This window comes from Solea senegalensis, linkage group LG7 (assembly GCF_019176455.1).
Source record: "Solea senegalensis isolate Sse05_10M linkage group LG7, IFAPA_SoseM_1, whole genome shotgun sequence".
NCBI lineage: Eukaryota > Metazoa > Chordata > Actinopteri > Pleuronectiformes > Soleidae > Solea > Solea senegalensis.
This window is the reverse complement of record NC_058027.1, coordinates 23,563,996-23,585,670: the sequence shown is the minus strand read 5'-3', so window position 1 is coordinate 23,585,670 and position 21,675 is coordinate 23,563,996. Positions and strand designations below refer to the sequence as shown.

At 39.6% G+C, this 21,675-nt stretch overlaps 1 protein-coding gene across 1 annotated transcript; it reads left to right on the top strand.

The window, feature by feature from the left end:
* Positions 1 to 1,051: 1,051 nt before the first annotated feature.
* On the top strand, positions 1,052 to 17,783 carry secisbp2l (SECIS binding protein 2-like). Its single transcript, XM_044030788.1, is given in 19 exon segments — positions 1,052 to 1,307; positions 6,122 to 6,330; positions 8,134 to 8,461; positions 8,565 to 8,703; positions 10,062 to 10,285; positions 10,859 to 10,883; positions 11,077 to 11,192; positions 11,504 to 11,614; positions 11,728 to 11,838; positions 12,007 to 12,174; positions 12,274 to 12,415; positions 12,719 to 12,894; positions 13,035 to 13,167; positions 13,729 to 13,891; positions 14,605 to 14,825; positions 14,973 to 15,127; positions 15,560 to 15,779; positions 16,341 to 16,450; positions 16,453 to 17,783. Coding segments are annotated over 19 exon segments (3,339 nt in total). The 5' UTR covers positions 1,052 to 1,286; the 3' UTR covers positions 17,020 to 17,783.
* The last annotated feature ends 3,892 nt before the right edge of the window (positions 17,784 to 21,675 follow it).

Genomic DNA, 21,675 nt, shown 5'->3' with positions numbered 1-21,675 from the left:
GATATAACAAAGTAAAACTAAAATTTGAATAGCAAAATGAGTTCAAGAACAACAGAAATCTTTGGACAAGATAATGCTCTCTAATTATATTACCTACAGTTTATATTACAGACAGTTTTGTTATTAATCAGTAAATAACTTATTCTTGAGAGTTTAGTTCACACATTTTTGTTCCTAGAAACTAAATTGTGTTTTAGTGCAACCTTTTTTGACTGTTTAGTATTTTAATTATTGGTTTCATGTTATTTAATATTTATTTAAAACATTATTTTTACTGTTGTTAGATAACAGTGTTGTTTATTTAGGTGTAAAGCATTTTTGTACATCATATTATTTAACATACTGGGGAAAGAAACACTATATATCTACCATTGGCTGCTCTGATATCTAAATATTGGCAGATATAGAAAACTCATATGGTTAACCTCTGAAACAATATGTAATGTCATGTGACACCCACTGTTACGCCTGCCTCACTGCAAGGGCCCCCACTTTAGGAAAGACAGTTCCATACAACACTAGTAGTATTGCTTGATTTTCTGTTTTTCTTGATTTATTTTTACTAAGTTGGTTTTATTATTTTTGTTTGTGTGTATTTCTATTTCTTTGATTATTTAAAAGCAGAATAACAACTGCAACAAAATCAAAAAGTTACGCACTGCAGCTTTAACTTTGAAAAGTCTAATAATATTTAGCATTTCTGAAGATATTTTATTGTTAAATCAAGTGATTTTATGTAAAAGTTTCCCCCTCACAATTTTGAAAGTCCATAGTGCCACGCCTGACTGACTGCAAGGGCCCACCAATGGGCTGTGGCCACCACCTTGGGAAACACAGTTCCATACAGTACTATTAGTGTTGCTTGATGTTCTGTTTTTCATTATTTAGATGATGTTGTTATTTTTGTTGTTTCATTTTTGTGTATATTTTTTATTTCAATTAATATTTAAAAAAGAAAAAAAAAAGTGACTGTGTGCCTCGGCGGCTTCCGTCACAGGTGACTCCCATTTCCACAGTGACAGCAGTTTGTTGGCTCTCAGCAGCAGCAGCAGCAGATACTGAGCTTGACCACAGGCTGCTGCTGCTCTCAGAGCTCAGCTCCACCAGCTGACGCAGTAGCGTCTAGCAACAGTTAGCATCGCCGTCCAGCAAAGAGCCGTCGCCGACCATTGCTGTTGTCGTTTTTCAATACTATTTAATCCACAATGAAGAAATTAAAGCGTCCCTCCTCCTGACGTTCACACTGTGGTCAGGGAGGCTGTTTTTCCGCGGTGAGGGTGACTGACATGGACGCTTGTGACAATAAGGTAGGTTTCTGTTTTTGGGGTCTTGCTAAAAATGCATTAGCGGGTGGAAAAATGTATCTCAACGATAGTAAAAATATGCTAAGGCCACATTTTGGATTATTGCTCATGTTTCTGATGCATTTCATTGTATCTACACCTCGTAGTGTAATTTAACGTATGCTTACATTTTCTCTTTAGGTCATTATCCACTTTAAGAGCACGACGCGGTTCAGTAAATGGCAACAAGACTGTTATTCCACTTGGCTTTAAAGCTAACCTCATAACAGCTAACGGTAATCACGGTTTTATTTTCAACGCCAGCGCACAGTACGTGTATTGACATGATTTCCAGTACCTGTGTTTTTGTCCTTTTGATAAAAATGACTTGAATGTGTTTTAATGTCAACGTTTCCATTCGTGAAGCTCAGAAAAACAGCCTTCTTCGCACGTTAGCTTTGTTAGCTAGCTGGCTAGCTGTAGCCACACAGCTCAGCTGTCATTACACGGCGGTGGTCGAGGTAATGTGCCTAACCCCTGTTTTGTTCAAATGTTCGTTAACAATTAAGATAGGAAGTCGGCTCGGCATTCCATGTACAGTTCTTTCGGTAAGGGATATGTGCATGAGAGAGGGTGATGTCAGGGAAGGCGGAGAGGTTTCATGACCGTCACAAGAGGAATGTCTGGTTCTTCTGCATGTATGAAATTCCTCTGACTCTGTGTCGCTATGCTCAAAGTTTGGTTGTACTCGACTCTGCAGTGTCTCGGAGTAACCTCATTGCCACATTGGGGTGGTACTTTGTCACCTATAGCAGTGTTTCCCAAACGTTGTATACTATGACCCTTTTTTAAGGATCACACGACCAAATCATTCAGTTTAAAATGCTTTCTGTCAGAACAGAAACTGACCGCTCCTACTATAGGCATTTGGTCCTGGAAAGCTCTTGAGCACAAACTTGTAATCATTATCCCTTTTTGATAACACAGGAGAAATCAATTAGTTCATGTGAGCTGCAGCTGCTTTAATTCACAGATTCCACTTCTTGTACCTGTCCTGAGCTACAAGTTCTGGTTCCCACAAGGTTCTGGGGAATCTAGCAACTGCAAACAGTTTTTATAATTGTGCCTAAAAGGTTTAATGAAGCACACTCCAAAACCCTGGACAATGTTCTCAGAACATTCTCTTTTAGTTGTAAACAAAATACCAAAACCCAATACGCTGTGGAGACAGTGATGCAACTACAGAAGAACAATTCTTCTTTTAATGTTTTGTGTTAGTAGGGTGTCATCTAATGTTTGTGTTGTTTACATGGTTGTCCAGTTGCATATAAGATTCTACTAAGTGGCCCTGTCTTGACTAGGTCTCGCTTGTAAAATATATTTTATGTCAATGTGACTTCCTACTTAAGGATTCAAATGTTTTCAAAAATGTGATGTGTAGGTCACTGCTGTCCGTAAATATCTGCATATTGTTTCTCATTTGTCTGTCGCATTAGCCAATTTTTAAGTCTTAGTCTCTCTCTCCTACCAGGAAGACCTATTGTGTATGTCAAGTTACAGATTTCAATCTTGTGAAATTTACGTTACAGTTACATCTCTTGAAATCTGCGTTCAGTATGTTGGTTGATGGAAACATCTTTTTGTATAGCACCATAAACTACATGCTCCAAAATGAGTTGAATTATTAAATGGTCATTATGTCTGAACACCTCCATTAATGTTGGATGTATTGCATGACTCTAGTATTATAGTATGAATTTAGCTAGATGTGATCATGTGCCTTTATTCAGATAGTGTCTGGTGCTGTTGGAAAGCAACTGGTGTAAAAATAAAAAGTTTGGACAAACAGAGGCTTGTGAGATCAGTAGCCCTCAGTTGAACCACTCTGAGTTCTGTCATCCCCAGCGGATCAACATCTGGGTCTGATCTCATTGTATTTTTCACAATCACAGCTATTCTCACTAACAGAGATGCACAAAGACCCATGGGTGAATCTAGAGATTGATCCTCTGTTCAACTGTCTTCCTTCACAAATCTTACTTACTAAATAGTCATTTTAATTTGATGGTGTTTAAAAAAAATTAGGATTCCCTAATAGTGTAAAGACCTCTGTGGTGGCTTGCAGTGTAATTAGCTTATCCTGCAGTGCTGTCCCTAATTCATCCTCTCAAACTTAATCCTGTAACAACATCCTATCGGCTTTACTGTGCCATTGTGCTCTTTCAGGTCATGTACCATGTTCATAAAGCTGCAGTGTGTAATCTTTAAATATAAATAATGTGCGTTGCTTACCAGCCATTGCCAAATGAATGCACACAATGCTGTTAAAGTCTCTCAGCTCTTAGTATCGCAGTTTTTTTTTTATTTTGTGTCAAGTAAGACAGCTGCAACTGGTCGGAAATATAACTTAAACCACTAAGAGGCACCCTCAAAAAGTGGATTCTACTGCTAAAGAGAGGGAGGGACAGAAGTTACGCATTGGACCTTTAAAACCGCGCAGTTATGCACAAACTTGGTCATGGAGGCTGCTATTACTCTTTAAGAAATTTGAAAAAGTTTAATTTAAATCTGTAATTTAGTTTTCTGTTCTAAACTTGCAGAATAGAATGTTCACCACGAGCCTGTTTAGGTAGGATGGGTTCTATAGATTACCTATGGAATGATAAGGGATCCACCCACAGTCAGTAGCAGTGGGAGACAATGGCCATTTGTGTTACATCCACTGGTTGGACTGATTCTGTATTCATGCATCCCAACCACTGTTTCAGACAAGTGAGGGGGTGTCTTTGTACTCTGAACCCTGTCACCTCTCCTTATCCTTTGTAGAATAGTAGATTATTTTATTGGGACCTCTTGGGCAGAGCTGTTTTCTTGGGTTAGATAAGTGTCCACAAAATGTCAGATAAAGACATTTTCACATGCACATTTTCACATGCACATTTTCACATGCACTTTCATTCAGATGGAATTTAAATTCAATTTAAATATTTAACCTGACAGTGCAGTGTATCTATTTATAATCTATGCCTCAAGTACTGCTCTGTTATTTTCTGCAAGACGTATACTGAAAACAGTGATGTTTTCTAGTCTAGAATCTGCCCACACTACTATGTCTCTGATTTTTGACACTGCAATGATTTGAAGTAGCTGGTTGAACTTTATAGTCCAAAGCCTGTCAAGCCATGTAGTGTCTGAGTTCATAAATCTTTGGTCTCTCTGTGGCCTGTTATATCATTTCCTACACCACAACAACCTGTTGTTGGCTTGGTTTGGTCCAGCCATAAAGCCAGAGACCCATAAAAGTAGAGTTAAAATAAACACTAATATTCTGCTTTTACCTGTTGCTTTTTGACTGAATTACCAAATTGATTGATTTAAATGGCTTTTTTATCTTGTGGTTTTCCAGATCTCCACATTTCCTTTAATTTAATACAAACAAAAGTGGTAATTATATATCCCTTTTTCATTGTGTCATAATTAACAGTACATATTGCATTATGAGTAATCTGATGTTATCTTCAATACAGAAGTGGTACTTATTGGGTCTTTCGGTTTTCTACCATGCCTTTTTTTAAAAACAAAAAACAACTTGATTGTCATATAACATCATAACAGATGTTTGTTTATTTCACACAGATATATATACTTCCTGTTATCAGTGTGGTTTCATTTTAATAGTCATATACTCATGTGGCAGAAACCCTAGGACATCGTGTGGCACAGTTTGAAGATTACATGGTTCATCAAGTGAGGGCTTTCCACTTTCCGACCATATTATTTATCTTTTTTGAACTGGTTAAAAAATAGTTTTATTAAAGTCTTTAATTTGATCAAATGGCATCTGCAAACCTGTCAGAAAGTTTTTGACCCGTAGTGCTCTCAAAGGCCATTGTGTGTTGGTACTTTGAGGAAAATGGCCAATATACCAAACTAAATCTATGACATTGTATGATCAGTTTGCCATTTTTAAAATACCTTTTACACAAAAGACTTACTTTACAATTGAAGTACAGAGACTCTCTCCACCATATAAATTAGAAGTTGGATGGATAGTTGGAGCCCTGACTTGACATGTTGTGTTCTTTGCTTTGATGTTTTTTGTTTGTGTGTGTGTTTTATGATCAATGTACTTCCTTCTTAAATGGGAAAAAAGTATGAGGAAATGCAGTGCTCAGCTGTGATATGTACAGCTCTCTCTGCCAGACTTTCAATACTTGATGTATCACCTAAAATTATTGGTCGTTGTTCCTCTCATGCATTTTCAGCTTTCACAGTATTAATAGAGATGACGATGGGAAATGTAGGGCTTATGTAACAAACATACACATAGAAAAAGGTACAGAAGTGCATTTCAAACTAAAAGGTTATTTTGAGTATTTGACAGGATTATTCTGTGAATATTAGAATATGAGAGCAGAGTGAAAGTAATGCAGGGTTTACAAGAACTTCTCCATCTGAAAATATAATATTATAGTAAAAAATACCTCTCGCAACTAGTTAATCGCAACAAGGTACATTTTCGTGATTGGGATATAATGAATGGAAAAAAATATCAATGCGAATGAAAAGTGGGTAGATAACAAATGGAAGCCTCTGCCGGTTAATGTTTGAGGAGTTTTTATGTCAATTGACAGTTGTGAAATGGATACAGATATAGAGAAGACAAAATGGGTTTGAAGTAACAGAATGTGCTGACTGGTATGAGCAACTTAATGTAAGCATTTTTACAAACCGGTCTCTATTGTTATTCAGTGTTGCTCAAATACACCGTGGAGTCATTAAGTGGCTACTAGTGCTCACGACATGAGTTTTATGGCTGGTCATCTCTCTCTGTCCAGGATGTGAAGCTTTCTGCCGAAGTGGAACCGTTCATCCCACAGAAGAAAGGTCTTGAAGGATCCTTGGTCAGCATGAGTCTCTCTGGAGAGGCGGGTGGTGGAGGAGGCAGCGGGGGTTTAGGAGGAGGTGGTGGAGGAGTGGAAACCACGCCCATACCGAGCTACCTCATCACCTGCTATCCTTTTGTCCAGGAGAACCAAGCGAACAGGTACTTTTTTGGATTGGGTGGCTGTTGCATCAACCACATTAACCCAGGTTCTGTTGCGGTAATTGTGGTGTGGTGGTTCTCCAGTATAATTATGAATTTTGCAGACTCAAAAAAAATATTGCCACTCCCAGTGGCTTTGTGGGGAAACGATTGCCCTCGTTTTTAACTATATAAGCACAGTGTTCTCACTTCTGGACCTTTTGTATTTTTAGAATAACACTGTGTACTATTTTAATAAGAGAACACTGTGTCCCAAATGTGCTTCTCACAATAGATAAAGATCCTTTTAAAAAGTGTACTTAGAGCTGTTACATTGCTCTGTTGTTTAAGAATGCTTAAATATGAATGGGACTCTCCCAACTGTTTACATGGAACCACAATTGATGTTTCCAGTGGCTCTGTCTTTGTCCACAGTGATCTGCTGTATCCTGCACACATCCGTGCCTCTGTTTCCTTCCCTGCTATTTGAATGCAAGGAAATAACCCACTATAGTAAACTGCCTGTGAAAATGTCATCTAGATCCTTATCATCATTTCTGCATACTATGTGACACACCCTAACAAACTGAAGCATCATGTTAACCCAGGCACCACCCCCCTCGTGCTAGGTACACTTACATTTTTGTTCTCTTTTTTTTATTTAAATCTTCCCTAAATTGCATTTTCAAAAAAGAGATATTTTTGTCATACTGTTCTTCTTAACTGAGAATGTACTTTTCTGTATGCCAATACAGAGTTTCACAATACAGAACAACTTTGCCACATTATACAGAGACATGGTGTACATTTAAAGCTGTCCTATTGAAATAACATTTGACGGCTAAATCGCTGTGAATTAAGACAAGGTTACCTGCCGTACATTATATTTGTTACATTCAGATGCTGCCACTGTCATGAGACAACATATGAAGATTTCCTTTGTCTTGTCACCTCATCTTGCTATATGCTTTTGTAATGATTCTTCATCTGAAGGAGGTTTCAACTTCCTGTTTATAAATGACAAAACTTTAACCAAACTTAACTGCTTACTGGAACCAGGGCAATTTTTGCTCTCTCCACCAATGAGGTTGGACTTACCCAAGCACATTTAGGGCTAAATTGGAGTATGAGTATACAACTGGCTTTTTTAAATCACTTTAAGTATATTCCTTCCGCCTTTGAGTTAAATAAGAAAATCATTGTTTTCGTTTTGGGAAGTACAGCATTCTACACCTACTTGTGTTTCCTTGGCTGTGGCCATGATGCTTATCATTGATGACACTCGCAGATATCTGTTTGTTTTGTTCTTCCTGACCGTGACAGACAGTTCACGGTGCCAAAAGAGTTTGCCCTGCAGGAAATGCTTGACTACAAGTCTGTGTTTTTTTGTCGTAGAAAAAAATGCTGTCATAGGAAAAAAAAATTTTGAGTTTTGTTTGTATTGATTAATTGTTTCATGGCCTGAAAGCTGGATTTTCCTCACCATTGACTTACAGCGAGAGGGTCATTATGTCATTGTTTTAATGTTGTGGCAGAAACAATTTGAATTGGACATGGACATATTCTCAATCCTCAACTGCTACAAATGTTGAAAATCTAATTTTGGCATGGATGATTGGGTTTTTAATACATAAGTGTTTGTTTTAGGTGTTTTATGGTGTTTGGCATTAGGTTGCATTACTGCCTTCTTCCTCTTTCTTTGCCTTTCATTTTTCTCCTTTCAAGTAGAGTTGCTCATTGTACTGATATATTTAGTTGAGCCTTTCGTCTTTAATAGTAAAATAACATATTAGAAATAATTTAACTTTAATTCTTGCTTCACAGGCAACATACCATGTACAATGGAGGGGAGCTGCGCTGGCAGCAGCCAAACACTACACCTGGAGCTCCATACCTGGCCTACCCCTTTTTGTCATCCCCCCAGCCTCCTGTATCCAATGACTATGCTTACTACCAGATTATGCCAGCTCCATGCCCTCCTGTGATGGGCTTCTACCAGCCCTTCCCTGGCACATATGCAAGTCCTGTGCAAGCTGGGGTCATCAACCCAGTCTCCGCGGATGTCGGGGAAAGACCAATGCCTCTGGGGGCGGCATATGGGTTGGCTAATCAAAGAGGAAGAGGCATGATCCGGCCTAATGCTCTCCCAAAGGTACACACAAATATTCTTGATAATGTCTCAAATCTCCTCATCCTCTTTTGAGCTATTTAGTGAGCATGCTGTCCTTCTGTCATCCTTTCTCTTTCCTCTGCAGCCACAGTTGGGCGTGTGTCAGCCTCCAAGGGGTCGCAGGCCTCCAACAAGGAATGTTGCTGTGCAGAAGGAAGTATGCACCTTGGGACCTGATGGTAGGACCAAGACGGTCATGCTGGTGGATGCAGCACAGCAGACAGGTAACAATAGTCCACTTGCAATTAAAGATACATTTATTGGCAAAAACTGAATATACTACCATGTTTGTAGAAATGTATAATCACTTTTAAGAAACTGTTTGCTTGTCAGCCGTTTTATATGTACTTGAAAGAGTCCACCATATTACAGTACCACCGTGTTCCTACAGACAATCCATGCCAGATTTTGAAGCAGAAGCTTGCTACACAAAAGAGAACAACAACGTTTTGTCTTGTATGCAAAATAGTTCCCTGACACACTTGGGAAAGCACCATTTTATATATATAGCTTCTTCTGGACCTTTTAAGTGCTCCCATACAGGTTGTACAAAGAGTTTTTGTAGGCTAGTTTCACTGTTGTTCTTTAGTCCTTTTATGTTGCTAAAAGGAAGCAGAGGCTCAACGCATTCCAGACTTTGTTAAAATGACCTGCTTTGCCAGTCAACAAGAATCTTTTACTGTCAGTGATGAAGTGGGACTCACTACCGATAGTGTCTGGTCCTACAGGTTGATGTTGATGCTTGAGCTTAGCATCGTGACAGAAGTGGAATGCAGAGTTTCCAGTTGGAAAGGGTAACATGCATTTCATGATGTCATCAGTGATATTGCTGCTTTCATAAATCCATTCAGTTTTGTGTCACATGGAAAACATGTCGCTAAGTCCTGGTTCAAGTCACGGCTTCAGTAAGTCTCTTTTTAACTTAGACCTCATTCGAGTCTGATGTTAACATCAGTCCTCAGTGATCCAATCATGGCCAGATGTCCCAATGTATCCTGCATGCATCCTTAGATCCAAACACACAAACCACTCTTGAAGGTGGTTTCCGGACACATTTGTCCACATTCCTAAGCTGCATGAACTCATTCTGTCCTCAAGACAGAATAGAGACTGCCTCCTCAGCCTTGAATGTCATGTGATCAGTGGTTTCTTACCAGCATTATTATTCAGCACTCAGTTAATTAATTTGCAGCCACTGAGTTTTGATTCACTTGGTCTCATCTCTTCTCTCACTCACACACACATATACACATGCATACACTGAAAAACACGCCAATGCTTTGACAGCAGTCATATCTGTACAATCCATTTGTTAAAAACTTTTTTTGTCCATGCAAATAGTTATGGCATCATTATGTATTTAAAGAAAAGCTTGGGAAGCCAGATCCGATCATTGGTGGCAACAGGAGACTCATCCAGTACGCATTTTACTGCCAGGTGTGAATAGTGGTACTTAAATTAACTTAAAGCGTGATCTGGTCAGATGTTAATGCCAGGTCTAAACAGGGCCTTCTGAAGTTTTATTTCACTCTTCAATTCTTGTGTTTATTTTGTGTTTGGTGTCCTCTCACCTTGTCCTCAGATTCCCCAGGTGAGGTGTCGGGGCGATGTGCTGCTGAGCAGGCTAGTCCTCTGCTGTGGAAGAACCGAACAAAGAGAAGACGGGCAACCCAGGCAGCAGAGAGCTACAACGAGCATGGTGCCAGTGAGGCGGATATAGACAGTGACAGTGGCTACTGCAGCCCCAAACACAACCAGGCAGCTGGGGTAACGCAACGAACAGCAGAGCATGCAGCAGCACCCAAGGTATGAGCCATTTGTTTACCCTCATGTATCGATAAACAACATTTTCTTCATGCTTGTTCAGTGGCATTTTTACATTAAAATTAGCATCTGTAGGTGCTGTGATGTGATGTATTTCAGACTGAAACAGAATGGGGTTCTATGATGATGATAAATGAGTATGCTTTGCGTTTAAAGCACAATATAAATATGTGGAGACGTGAGGTTCTTCTTTATTCACTTCCACCCACACTTCTTTCACCTGAATAATGTATGAATGAATAATTTAGACCTATTATTTGCAAATGCAAGTACTATGCACAAAGCTAACAGGCAAATTTGTTTGTATGTGATAGAGAGAGAAGCTAGTTTATCAAATTAGAGTGTAATTTGTCAGAGCACATGAATTTGATCCAGTTACTGAAAGTATATTTTGCAAGTTGTTGAGTAAAAAAGACAATTTCTAAGGGTGTCCTATTATTACGTGTTCATGAAGATGATCATCATGCCAAAACAATCAGGACAAGATTTGATTTAGTCCTTAATTTATCCTTGCGCTCACAGTGTTGGTAACATATTCTATGTTGTATGTTATAGGGAGTAGAGGCTGGTGTAATGACAGGTACGTTTGACATGTTTTTGAACACTTTGTTTGCATAGATTGAATATACAAATATATGCAGTCTTTAACTCGCATCTTCACACCATGCTTTCTTAGCCTTGTTAATTCTACAACCTGTATCTAATATTTTACCAATGAATGGAGGTTTTTTCTTATCTGAGCATTGCTATTTATGTATTTGTTTATTCAGTAGCCGATACCTGGGTAAGTGTAGCCTCTCAGGCTCCCCCGAAGTCCTGGGGAGACAGGAACGGCCAGTTTCACAGAGCAGACCAGAGGAAGAATCTTGAACAAAGAAACTTCTCACAGGTGACAAACTCTGGTGATGTGTAAATTTAGTGTCATTTTCTGGGTGGAATTGACAATAACACAAAAGTGAAATTATCTTTAAGATTACATGCTGGACCTTTAAGTGGACCTTTTTCTGAATAATCTGTTAATTTTAACTGCATACGTGTTTCCCGTCTTTTCTGGATGTTTTACAATAAAGCGATTGAGAATCAATTGCACTCAAAAATTGTATGGTTATCATACTTGCATAAGACTTATGTAATGTACATGGATGCTTATAAGCTTATAGAATAGTGGAATCCTGTCTGACTCTGTGCTCTGCTGTTTAGGATTTTCACAGTGGCTATCCAGGACGTTTGCCACCCAACCAGCCAGAACAAAGACTACAGCCAACAGTGGTCACTGGTACTGACATCACCCCAGAGCCCCTCTATTTTGAGGTAAGAGAAGGTTTCTTGTGAAATAGTCACTGCAATACTTTTGATATTATAACATTTTATTTTAAGGTAGAGCTTTTTGTGATGGGCTAAAATGTTTTCTACATCTTAATCAGGATGAAGATGAGTTTCCAGATCTTGCTACTGGGAGCACTGTCCAACGCAGCACCAAACCAGAATCTGTGCCCACTCAGACACACACGCAGCCTAAACTGCCCAAAAACCTGGTAAAGGAAAATTATTTCTGAAGGTTCTTGTTGTGTCTGATACATGTTAAGTATCTAAAAAATATTTGTACTAAATCAGCATTTTTATTTTCCCAAATAAAATTGATTTATCACACCAATTGCCACTGCACAACATTGCACTCATCAATGTCTCCAAACACCTCACAGCTGGATAACCTACCAGAAAACTCCCCCATCAACATTGTACAGACACCCATCCCTATTACCACGTCTGTTCCCAAGAGAGCCAAGAGCCAGAGGAAGAAGGCTCTGGCTGCTGCCTTAGCCACTGCACAGGAGTACTCCGAAATCAGCATGGAACAGAAGAAATTACAGGTAAAAAAAAAATGTCTGTCTGACATTGAGGTTGTGTTCACTGTGAACCTGTTTGATTGCTGTGACCTTTTTTCTGCCTCTTTTATCTTCACTCGGCAGGAGGCATTTACCAAAGTCGCAGGGAAGAAGAGTAAAACCTCAGTTGAGCTGGACCTTGGAGACATGCTGGCAGCTTTGGAGAAACATCAGCAGGCTATGAAGGCCAGGCAACTCAACAATACAAAGCCACTGTCTTTTGCAGGTATTCCCAAACTCTGTCTATCATAAGCGCAGGGTTTATTTTGGCTAATGTTTAGGCAAACATTTCTTCTTAATATCTCAGCAATTTTTGCCCCTGATCGTAAGCTAGTAGAGACAAAGAAAAGTGCAGGATAAGGGAGTAATGCAAAATTACAAATGCCAATTCTGTATAAAACCAAGACCAAACTTAGAAGAGCTGTAATTTTGAATCACTGAGTGGACAGGTCCTGACCATTTAATTAACCCTGGACACATACATGTACACATCCTCACACTCTGATACATCTGTTGTCCTTCTGTATAGTTGGAACAACTACTCCATTCCACAGCTCCAGCTCGACCAACCTGCCCTCCATGTTGAAGGGTCATCAGAAGCCATACTCGGCCCCACACAATGCCCTGGATTCCACCGCTCCTCGGGTCAAGAGAGGGAAGGAGAGAGAAATACCCAAAGTCAAAAGGCCAACGGCCCTGAAAAAGGTTGACTTTAAGTTGAAAATGATTTTTTTTTTTTTGAATGAAAGTTGGAGTATGTTCCTGTTTCACCTGGATAGTTTTTCATAAAAGAAATGGGGGGTAATGAACCATGCGGATATTGTTTTTGTTACGGTTTTCTGTAGATCATCTTGAAGGAACGTGAAGGAAAGAAAGGGAAGGTGAGTGTGGAACAGGAGTCGACGGGTCAGGAGGAGAATGGGGACGAGTGTCTACGTTTCACTGAGGATCTTACACAAGAGCCTGCCTCTCAAGAAGGTGAGGGCCATGTGTTTAAATAAAAACATTTAAATCTGTCGTCAGTTGAGTAATTTAGTTAAAATGCATGTTAGAAGAACTATATACTAAACTGGGCAGTTTGAAAAACAATGATGTTACCTGCATTTCCTTCATTGTTGATTCTTATCAGCCAAAACACAGCCATTGGCTTAGTCTCTGTTTTAGAATTACTTCAGCTTCCTGCTTACACCTGAATGGTCACATGACATACATTTTCAGCTGGAGCTGTCATTTCTTTATTTTTGGCACTTGTACAAAGTGAAGGCCCTCTCAAAAACTATATTGTCTCTTACACTCGGCATCCTCTACCTGCTGAGCCTCAGATGCTCTGGTCAGGATGGAGGTTTAGTCTTTTCTGCCCACTGCTATTGGTCTTTAAATCAATTTTATAATATGTTTATTCTAATTTATTACAACTGTGTATGTACTGATTTGTACTATTTTATTGATTTCTGCTGTAAAGGATATTGCCATTCGGGGACATTACCTTACCTAACCTAATGACATCTAATTATTTCTGGTCTGCTGTTTTCACCACAGAGAATGGTCTGAGTGTTCCCAGTGATGCATCCCTTTCCCCTGCCAGCCAGAACTCTCCATACAGCATCACTCCAGTGTCGCAGGGTTCTCCTGCCAGCTCTGGCATTGGGAGTCCCATGGCTTCAAATGCTGTCACCAAGATTCACAGCCGGCGCTTCAGAGAGTAAGTACACGCCCTCCTCCCACATGGATCAAGAACCAGAATGTGGAACAGGACAGACCTTTTGTAGGAATCCCTGGTATTGGAATGTCTCAAAAAATGTGGAAACAACAAAATGGTCAGTGAAGCAAATATTTGTCCCACTCCCAATTCACACAGCCTTGGCATTGAGAAGCATACTCTGAAAGTTAACGGGTGTTTTTAAAGGCGTCACTGTACAATAAAGAATTGTAGAGTACGGCGAGGATGCCTAGCACACTGTCCCTTCTCAGCGAAAATGTGTGCCAGTGGTCACAGACACAGCTTTGTCCTCCTGCATCCACTGCTGTAGGCCTTTTGTCCTCGTCCACCCTTCATACAGATTTTGCATTTAAAGCTTCCAAAAAGCCTCTGTAGTCTCCACTCCACCCCTCGGCTCTTAACAGCAGGAGGACACTTGTCCTCGGACTGCTCGACCAAGTATTTCATTAATATTGCAGAGCTAATTGTAGAATAACTGAATTATTTGTTCCATCAGGTGTTCTTGGTTTGACCAGTCAGGAATCAAGAAATTTGACATTTTAAACTAAATCATCTACAGCATTTTTGCCAGCAGTTTGCATAAATGATTATCTTTGTCATTAGCCTGGTAGTTTTCCAAAACATATTCTGAACATTTGTTACCAGCATGATTTATCTCCCTGCCCTCCACCCTTTTTTTCCCTTTTCCTCTGCAGATACTGTAACCAAGTGCTGAGTAAGGAGATCGACGAGAGTGTGACTATGCTGCTGCAGGAACTGGTTCGCTTCCAGGAGCGAGTTTACCAGAAAGATCCCACCAAGGCAAAATCCAAACGCCGCCTGGTCATGGGTCTCAGAGAAGTCACCAAACACATGAAGTTGCACAAGATTAAGTGTGTTATTATCTCTCCAAACTGTGAAAAGATCCAGGCCAAAGGTAAATCAATAATAAGAAAATATCAGTTGAAACAAATATTCTGAGGTCCGACAAACTGAGCTGTTATCTTGTTTAGATAAGTATTATTTACTTAATCACTTACTTACTTAAATAACTCTGAGGTAATAACTGTTTACTGTGTTGCAGGTGGTTTGGATGAAGCGTTGTATAATGTCATTGCCATGGCCAGGGAGCAGGAGATCCCATTTGTGTTTGCCTTGGGCAGAAAAGCTCTTGGACGCTGTGTCAACAAACTAGTGCCTGTCAGTGTTGTCGGCATTTTCAACTACTCTGGAGCAGAGGTAATTCATCCATCCATCCATCCATCCATCCATCCATCCATCCATCCATCCGTCCATGATAATCTCTAAACCACTCCTGGGTCTTACTGTCACCCAGCAAGTGTTTAGTGTCTACTTATTTGTTTTTTAAGTAAAATAAGAATAAGTGTTATGTTGTTCTCAGAACCAAAGTGGATCTAAGGCCATGTCGCTCTCACTGCGCCCTCTACAGGACCATGTGGTAATTACTTCAGATGGTCTGAGGCGCTTTCTAAACTATAATTTGAACTCAACCTGGTTTTTAAGGTTCAAGTTTGAACTTAACCGCCAAGTACGAATTTCAGATAAAAGTTTGGTGCAGATTTACCAGACTGATTTCTTTTTCTTTTCTATTGTAAGAGCTAGACATCATTTGCTTCACAGCAATTTGAATAAATCCTTGTTCCTCTTCAGGGTCTCTTCAACCGTTTAGTGTCACTGACAGAGGAGGCAAGGAAAGCCTACAAAGACATGGTGTCTGCTCTGGAGCAGGAACAGGCAGAGGAGGCACTGAAAAATGACAAGAAGGTCCCACACCACATGGGACATTCCCGTAACCACTCTGCTGCTTCTGCCATCTCCTTCTGCTCCATCTTTTCTGAACCGATATCAGAAGTCAATGAAAATGAGCACGGTAAGCTTCCCTACTTCTTTCTTTCACTTTTCATTTTAATGTTATTTCTAATCATATGAGGTATTTAAATACAATGTAATTACAGAAAACCCTTCGAGGTCAGGGTTTTCTCTAATTACTGGTTATCTAAATTTGTTGACTGATTACAAAGTAAAGAAGAAAAAATGATCTGTTCCCTCAAATTATTTTTCATTTGTTCTAATACTTAATTAATTTTAATCCTGAGCTGCATATATATAATTGACTCAGTCATTGGTTCCAAAATGAAGTTAGTTTGAATGGTCTATGGGAAAAAATTTCTACTTACCTCTTGATTTACAATGCCTCAATCACGAGTTTCAGGTATCATTGGACACCAGTGTGATTGACAGCAAGGTACAAGCCTTTAAAACGGTTTCCACTTGAGCTTGATTAGATTTTTTTAAGCAACTATAGCTGTCCAAGTAAATGTAGTATCACAAATGTCTCTCTGAAACGGTCATGTGCAATTTCTGTGTAATTACACTGAACTACAGGACTTGAATTCACTGACCATAATCTTACTGTTTTTAATTCCTCTAGAAACCAACTGGAGGAACATGGTGGAGACTTCTGATGCTCTGGAGCCTGTTGAGCTAGAGCAGAGTCGCCCTGCACCTCCCACAGCTGCACAGAAAGACACTGAAGCACCACCAGCCACAACCACCACAGCTCCACCACCACCACCACCACCACCACAAACCCCATCACTGCTGTTCAGTCTGGATCCACTGCTCTCCAGTCCAGAGCTGGACCTTCCACACAGGGCAGCGGAGAAAAAGACGAGGTCCGTGCTGACGACCGGCTGGAGCTGGCCTCACAGCAGAGCACAGAAACGGGCTCGTTGGATGGAAGCTGCAGGGGTCCACTCAACAGCTCCATCACCTCCACCACCTCCACACTTGTCCCCGGGATGTTGGAAGAGGCAGAGGAGGAGGACGAAGAGGAAGAGGACTACACTCCTGAACCCATTTCTCTGGAGGTGCCCACCCTCAGCAGCCGCATTGAATCGTGGGTGTCCAAGACCCTGGAAAACCTGCAACTGGGGAAGAGCCAGGAAAGTACAGAAGACGAGGACGAGGAGGAGGAGGAGGAAGAAGAAGAGGAGGATGAAGAGGAGAGAGGGCAGAGTGAAGACGAGGAGGAGCTTGAGTCTGCTGGCATCACAGAGATGGGGGTGAAGGGCGAAGAGCAAGTGGAGGTGAAGAAGGTCATTGGCTGAAATCACTTCAACTCCTCCCTCTTGTGTTTGTTTTTTACATGTACTCATTTGCTCACTTTTCTGGCTCTCACTCATCCGTCTTCACAGCAGCCAGCAGCTTTTCTTATTCGTCTTTAACCCCTGACACTACACATAATCTCAGGTATCCAACCAACTGACCAACACTCACACCGCCCATAAACGCATCGTGAAGTAACTGACCAACCCACAAACACACAGACCAACCAACAAGTTGCGCATATTTTGATTGGACAGGCGCTTCTTCGACCGCATAGCCTGCTACACTTGAAATCATGGGAAGGTTTACGATTTCCCTCCTCGGAAAACTGAACTCTTGTTAGAGTCGGGGGAATTTTCTAGGAGCAAGCGATGAGCAGTGATGATGAGAGATGATGTTAAACTGCTGTGTAAAGGAAGGTCCACTCCCATCTTTACTTCATAGGGATTAGCTGATACTACCGTATATTAGCCAGGGATGTCCCGATACAGATCTCTCGTCACATTTTTTTAAACCTGATCAGAGGTGAGCAGACCCCTCCATCATTTACTTCAGCTGCTGGGCTTTTCACAATTTCCAGCTGTCACCAGTTAAGTTTGTTCACACTGTAACACACAGGTTTGTGCAGCTCTTCTTCTTAGGACTCTTAAACAAAGCCTCATCTAGAACCAGTTCATGTCCTCCTACCTTTACCTTAACCTAACCACAACTCAAATCTTAGCTCTAAACCTAACCAGTTCCTCAGAAATGAGGTTCTTCCTCAGTAGGACCAGGTTTTGGTCCCTAAGACCAGGTTCTGGTACTGACAAGGTCAGTGTTTATGCCAGAAAAGATCACAGAGAAGTAAAAAGCACACACACTCTTTCATACACACTGTATTATCGCACTTAGGGCACGAGTCAGTGTTGAGAACATTAACATCAACGCTCGAGAAGTGATATTATCACTTGTTGTGTCCACTGGCAGAGAGCTGTTGTACAACGCACCTCTCTTCTCTAGGCAAAAGACAGTTGCAAATCAGGACTCCACAATGGCAAAAAAGCTGAGCGGGACATCCCTAGTATACAGTATTGGTATCAGTCTGATCAGCACTGAGATCAGAAAAAAAGAAAAACTTGAAGTCCTTTACTGTCTTAAAAACTTAAAATCATGTCTGCCACACTGCAGTGATCATGTGAGCTGCGTGGACTTATTTTAAAAGACAAAAGAAGAAAAACGACAACAAAAAAGTGTAACATACATATATATGTGTCTATATATATATATATATATGTATATGCATATATATGTATATATATATATATATATGTATATGTATATGTATATATATGTATATGTATATATATATGTATATATATATATGTGTATATATGTATATATGTATATATACGTATATATATATGTGTATATATATGTATATGTATATATATATGTGTATATATATGTATATATACGTATATATATATATATGTATATATATATGTATATATACATATATGTATATATACATATATATATGTATATGTATATATGTATGTGTATATATATATGTATGTATTTTTTTTTTTATTATTATTATTATTTTTTTTTTAAAGGACTGTCAGACTGATACCAGTATCGAGTCATCCCTGTTTCTCCATTCAGAGCCCTGCAAGGTTTACAGCTTTGCAAGTATTTGTGTATGCGTGTGTGTGTGCACTGGCACATGTAGTTTGCATTAATTTTGCTGTGTTCTTTAGCTTTATTTTCCTCTGCTTTATTTTGTGTGTGTGGAGTTTTTCCCACCTCGTTGAGGGAAGCAGAGACGTGCATTTCTTTATGACTTACTGCTCAGTTGGTATTTAGGTTTCCTCACAGAAAATGACTACAGTGTCAGGGGTTCTTCTGATTCTTCTCTCCACCAAAACCACTATCACCCATCAGTCTTCAGTGTTTCATTTTCTTCTTTTTTTTTTTTAAATTTTCAGATTTCTTTTTGTTCCTTCCTGTATTCAGACGATTGAAACTTCTAAGGAGCTAAACAAGCTTTGTGTATATAACCCTCGTCTCTGTGGTTCTACTACAGTGTGTAATGGTGTGTGTGTGTCATTGATTTGCTTGTGGGTGAAACTGTTTGGGGTTTGATTCCTCGGACGAGACTTGTCCTCAGTTTCCCCCACATGCTCTGTGCTTCATAAAAAAGTGCTCCTGTTCTTTCTGGTGGTGTTTGTTTGGACTCTTGAGCTTTTTCTTTTTTTTCTCTGTTTATCAGATTCATCACCAACACTGAGGATCTGTTGTGAGTCCGTCTGTCCAGAAAAATATGTAAAAGTTTTTGGTAGTTGTACAGCTAGTAGTACTGGAGTACTTTGCAGCATTGTGAAACAACTGGGAAACTAAACCTCTTGCAAAATGTTATTTTTTAGCAGTATTGACTCTAATTTCCATATCTTTTTAACAAAAAAAAAAAAAGAGAGAGGCAGTTTTAACTGCAGTACATAACTTTTAAATGTAAACAAAACATCCCTTGGAAGCATTAGCCAACTCAAAATGTCAGATATCAGTTTGCTGAGGAAACACCAGAAGATCAAAAACCTAAATCTTCTATCAGTCATCAAGTCGGTCATCAGTGTGTTGGGATAAGTGCTTCTCGTCTCCACCTGCCTCTGCACTGCGACTGTATACTCACAAACGCTCCCTCCATCGGTTGTTTGTTGTTTGCTCGAGGATGGAAGGCAGCATTCAATTATGTTACATTGTTTCTGTTCACAGAGACCAAACATAGGCAGAATAACAACAGCGGCAACAAAAGTTACGTACTGCAGCTTTAAATCAAATGAACTTAAATTTAAAAGTGCCCGACTTGGCAAAAACATCAGACAGGGTTTAGTTTGAGCTGAAAAGAATCTGTTGTCGAGCTCTAAACCTGAGAAGCTGTCTCTCCTCAGGGCACAGTCCCACAGTTTTTTGGTTTTTTTTCTTCATATCTTCCTGCACAAATTAATTAATGACAAAACCCTTGTAAATACAAGTGTACAAAAAGAGATTTTGCATTGTATTAAAATAAAAAAAAATAAAAAATACAATCATCCTTTTCTTAAAGCCATTTGATAGTTGACATTTAAACTGTTGGAATCCAGTTTGATAATGGTGTTTGATAGTGATTGATAGTGAAGGTTCCAGCCGGTCTACGACGGCGCCGTGGTGTATTAGCACGGTGTACTGAGTGTCATACTCGGCGATCCTGAAAGTATTTCCGGTGTGATGGACGGTACGCTGCGTGGAGGCTTTTTGTTGTTTTGACTTCCATCAAAGTGTTTTTCAAAGTATGTTCATTGACATCAAGTGTTTTGGGTTTTTTTGCACTATGTAAATATAGTACTGGTAAAAGGTCTTGTTACTAATGTGAACAACAAAAACAAAACAAACAAAAAAGAAACGGTTCAATGAAGTACTTTATTTTTTTCAGCGTGTTCCTTGTCTTTGTATGGATATTTAAGGCCATCTCCTTCAGACTGCATCACTAGCAACATTGTTAGAAGCTCTTTCTCATAATCCTGTTATCACTCTTTAATCTGTATGAGCAGAGGATTAACATCATTAAAATGTTGTTTAAGTAAATGACTTGGAAGAGTGTCTCATCCTTTGTCCACTCTTGTGTACACAAGTTAGTATTCCATGGACAAAATCATGCGTTTACTTACCTTCATATTGATCAATATAACAATGGTTCTCAAACTGTGCGACGTGAGCTTCCTCTGATGGTGCTTGGAGGTTAATCAGAAATACTGGCTTTGTGATCAGAGTGGAGCTGAGGAATTTTGAGTGTGAAGAAAATTATAATTAGTTAAAAAAATGTGTTGTAGCAGGTTAAACAAGTTATTTAAGCCCACAGAACTGATACTCACTGCTCTATTTTTCTCTGTTTTTGGACTATTCTATGTAATCTACATAAATGTTTTTTGTGGGAAAATCCCAGTGGATCGCTAGTTTGTCTACGTGCCACGTCCAACGACACTTAAATCAACTTTCCCCCTCGTTCTGATGCTCGGTTTGAGTTTGCCGTCACAATGTCTACGTGACTGGACGCAGTCACTTGCTGACATGTGATTGACTGATTAGATATTTGCTTTAACAAGCTGTGGCTCACTCAGCTCATTAGGATCCAGCTCAGTCTTTGCTCTCTGCAACAGGCATCTCCTCTCGTAAGATAACGCAGTGTGGTTCATTAAATCCACAAAATAATATTAATTCAATTCAATATAGGACCAGATAGTAAGGCAGAAGTCTTTGCAATATTAAAGAGAGAAGAGAAACACAACAGTTCACACAATGAGCAAACACTAGGCATCTGTGGAGAGAAGAAATCTCTGAGAGAACCAGACTCAAAGATGTGCAGTCATCTGCCTCAACAGGTTGGGGTGAAAGGAAGAATGGGGACAGAAGACAAAGGACAAGAGGGAGATGAGGTAGAGACTGAAGAGAGAGACCAGAAGCAGATATATAAGTTGATATTACAAAACAATTGTAAAATAAAGGACAGTATCAGAATCAAAAGAAGATTTAAAGGAAAATCCTATAAAAGGCAAGTAATTAGTGAGAAAATAGTAACCCCTAAAAAATCAAAATACATTCAAATTAGGTGTACCTGATAAAATGGCGGTAATTTGGTTATTTGT